The sequence below is a fragment of the Vigna umbellata genome, chromosome 5, assembly GCF_029865625.1.
Source record: "Vigna umbellata cultivar VRB3 chromosome 5, Vumbellata_1.0, whole genome shotgun sequence".
In the NCBI taxonomy this organism is placed as follows: domain Eukaryota; kingdom Viridiplantae; phylum Streptophyta; class Magnoliopsida; order Fabales; family Fabaceae; genus Vigna; species Vigna umbellata.
In genome coordinates, this window is record NC_142169.1 from 47276564 (window position 1) to 47279840 (window position 3277).

The window sequence follows — 3277 nt, forward strand, 5'->3', positions numbered from 1 at the left end:
AAATAAGGTGCTGATTGTTTTATGAGCATTTCTGGAAGTGCAACAACACTATTGTAAAACTGCCAATTTCTGATTTGCCTCACATTACTCTTTGTCACTTGATTTGATTACATTGGTCCACTGATTTCTGAATTAGTTTAGGACATTGTTCTTGAATAGTTTGGTCCAGTGTTTCTGCCCAGTGTAATTCATTGATTTGCTGCAAAGGCTGCTCTTGTCATAATCAATTGTGCATCAAACTGTTTTAATTGCCAATGCATCCTCCAGTTTTAAAAAGTGATTAAAGCACCTAACTTTCAGTTCTGACTTGGCGATTGCAGTAATTAGGTGGTTAGTTTCTGCATTGAATTACCTCCAGTCTGAATATAGTTCACTGTCCATTGGATTCTGTTGCTGGATTTTGTTGGATTTATGTGTGCAGAGCTGATGTGAATGAAACCTTACGTGAGCAGAATATTACTGAAGAAACCAGAGGCAGAAACACTTCTTGTGGGAGTGTTGAACTGAAGGGAGTTATTTACTTTAATTGCTTCTGATTGTTTACATTGCTTTGGTTTAAAATTGTTCATTATGGACTGCATGAACTGCTGATTTAGTGTGAATTTTCTGTGTAGTTTGGGAAAAGCAATATTGATGGTACTGTAGCATATTGTAAATTGTGAGCTGTTTCAGTGAAGACAGTAGCAACCATCTGAACTAAAGGGAGTTTCTTTTATCTCAAACTGTTTTTGATATGCTTAAATTGTGTAGTATGGCCTACAATTGTTAGGATTAAAATTGTTTAATTGTTGATTTGGTTGGAATTCAGTTTGTGCAGGAGTTTAATTGAATAGCAGTATAATTCTGAGTGGAAAGCTTGGGAAGCTTGTGCAGCCAAGAGAAAGGGAAGTTATTACTACCCTATATACTCTTTTGCAATATGTTTTAACCCATTGAATACTCATAGCAGTCTTGTGCATGTGTGAATGCAGGAGTGGACAAGCTAGTTTCTTGATTTAGGCCGAGAATTGAAAGGAATATTTGGCCTCTGGAAGATTTCGTGCAAGATGAAGAAGTGGCAATAGGAACCTTTCTCTGCATCAAGTGTACAAACCCAAGAAAGGGAAGGCTCATTTAAGTGTAACTCCCCTCTTCCAATATGTTCGTTAACTGTCTCTGATCCAGCTTTGTACATTTGTGATTGTAGAGTTGAACCCAAGAGCTAGGAGACTCCAACGTTGTCCATAAGCAACCAAAAAGTGGAACACTAGCTTCTTCATGCGGATTTGAATCAGGACCAGGATTGAAGCATAGTTGTTATTTTTTTAATTGTTTCTTCATCTGGTTTTGTAATAGGCTATATTGTTAGTTTTCTTAATTTCATTGTAAAAGGCCATTCAAAGTCCAAGTGTCTTGGAAGAGTCCTTGGTGCTCTTTCAACTCTTGGCAAAACTTTTCTTGTTTGTGTTTAATTTCTTTTAGTGTCTCACGTTTAGGGTGATTTAGGCTAAAAGGGATTAAACTCTAAGCCTTGTTACATTAGAGTCCGAAGAGTCTCGTTTATTAGTGTTTAATTGTTGTGATTGTTTGTGAGTTGTATCCTTTGATTTTAAAAGTGATTTTAGTTTAAAGGGTAACTAGTAGTAACCTAAGACATTTCTGGCAAGGCAAGACTTGGTACTTAAGCAGTCTTCATGACTCACCTCTCTTATCTGGGACTTGTCTAAGTGTGAATCTTGTATATCTTTTACACTAGAAAAACTTTTAGAAACAAAGATGTTTTGTTATTCATACAAGTCTTCTAGGAATTTTAATTTTGATAAGCAACTTAGTTACAAAGGCATCAAAAGAGAACATGATAAAGCTAGAAGGAAGTCTTGTTCATCTTATGAATTTGATAGAATTGAAGATAATTTGTATAAACAAGCTAGTGAAAACATTCCATTCTTTGGTGATGATATTGGTGCATTAACATACCTAGCTTGGGAAAAGGAAATTAATGACATGCATTCATTCATGGTGAGAAAAAGTAAATCTGAATCCTTCTATTCTAGAGATAATGAATCGTATATTCTTAGTCTCTACACTTCTAGTTTTGAAAAGCATGCAAGAGAGTGGTGGGATGATAGGCAATATCATGTTAAGATAGGTAGAAAATATCCCATTCATGATTGGAATGAATTGAAAGCTTGTATGAGAAGAAAGTTTGTGCCTCGAGAAATTGAAAGGAACTTAGAACTTATGAGAGAGCTTATTAGAAAAGGTGAGTCATTCATTCAACATATAAGTGGGTTCTCTCGTAGGGAAAGTGAGTTTCTAGAAAAACTTAAGAGGCTATGGGAAGAGACAAGCAAACATAGAAGAGAGAGAAGAGAAGAAGAGAAAAGAAGAGAGCAAGAGAGAAGAGAAGAAGAAGAAAACAAGAGAAGAAAAGAGAAAGAAAGAGATAGAAGAGACGAGGAAGAAAGAGAAAGAAGAGAAGAAGAGAAAAGAAGAGAGAAAGAGAGAAAAGAAGCACAAAGAAGAGAAAAGGAAGAAGTTGAAAGAATAGAAATGGAAGAAAAGAAAAAGCAACTAAGGACAACATCTCCTCCTACCCTAGAAGCTAGATTCTTAAGGGGAGGTTTTCTATTCTCTCACTTTTCCCCATTTATATTTGAATTTTCCAAATTTCACTTTTCTTTCAAAGAATTGGCCACTCCATCTTTAAAAATGTTATCACTTTCAACACATGCAAATTTCCAACTTGGGTTATGGTTACCTTTATGGTTACCAATAACTCAAGATACAAATAAAATTTCAAATGAAGAAAGGTTTCTTTGTTATATTAAAATTAAAAATTTCAAAATTTGGAAACCTTCTTCTACACATATTCTTTTATATATCTTATTGGGTCAAAGAAAACTAATTAGAGATATGTTTGATGCTTATTGCAGATGGATATTTGACCCAGGAGGAACCCTTATGAAGCTAACAAAAATAAGTCTTCAAAAGCACCATCAGATTTGAGGACAAATCCTTTCTAAGGGGGAGGGGATGATACGCGGGGACCAAGGCTAATTAGTTTAGTATAGTATTTCTTTTACTTTTATTAAAAACATGTGTAAAAGGTGTTAGGCATGTGCTAGATAGGAGGGACTTTTAGTCCTATATATAGACATGCCACCACCTATTGTAAGGTACTTTTGAGAATAATGAATTAAACTTTCTGTAGAGAGAACTCCAGAAATTAATTCCCTTGAAAGTCAAAGCTAGAGAATCCCAAAGGATCTCCTCTAGCCACCTTCCCTTCACACCA

The 3277-nt window shown here is 35.2% G+C and overlaps 1 protein-coding gene across 1 annotated transcript; it reads left to right on the plus strand.

Annotated features, from left to right (window-relative positions):
- Nucleotides 1–1755: 1755 nt before the first annotated feature.
- On the plus strand, nucleotides 1756–2988 carry LOC148198495 (uncharacterized). The gene has a single exon (XM_088115546.1). The coding sequence runs from the start codon at nucleotides 1756–1758 to the stop codon at nucleotides 2986–2988; it is 1233 nt and encodes a 410-aa protein (XP_087971672.1).
- The last annotated feature ends 289 nt before the right edge of the window (nucleotides 2989–3277 follow it).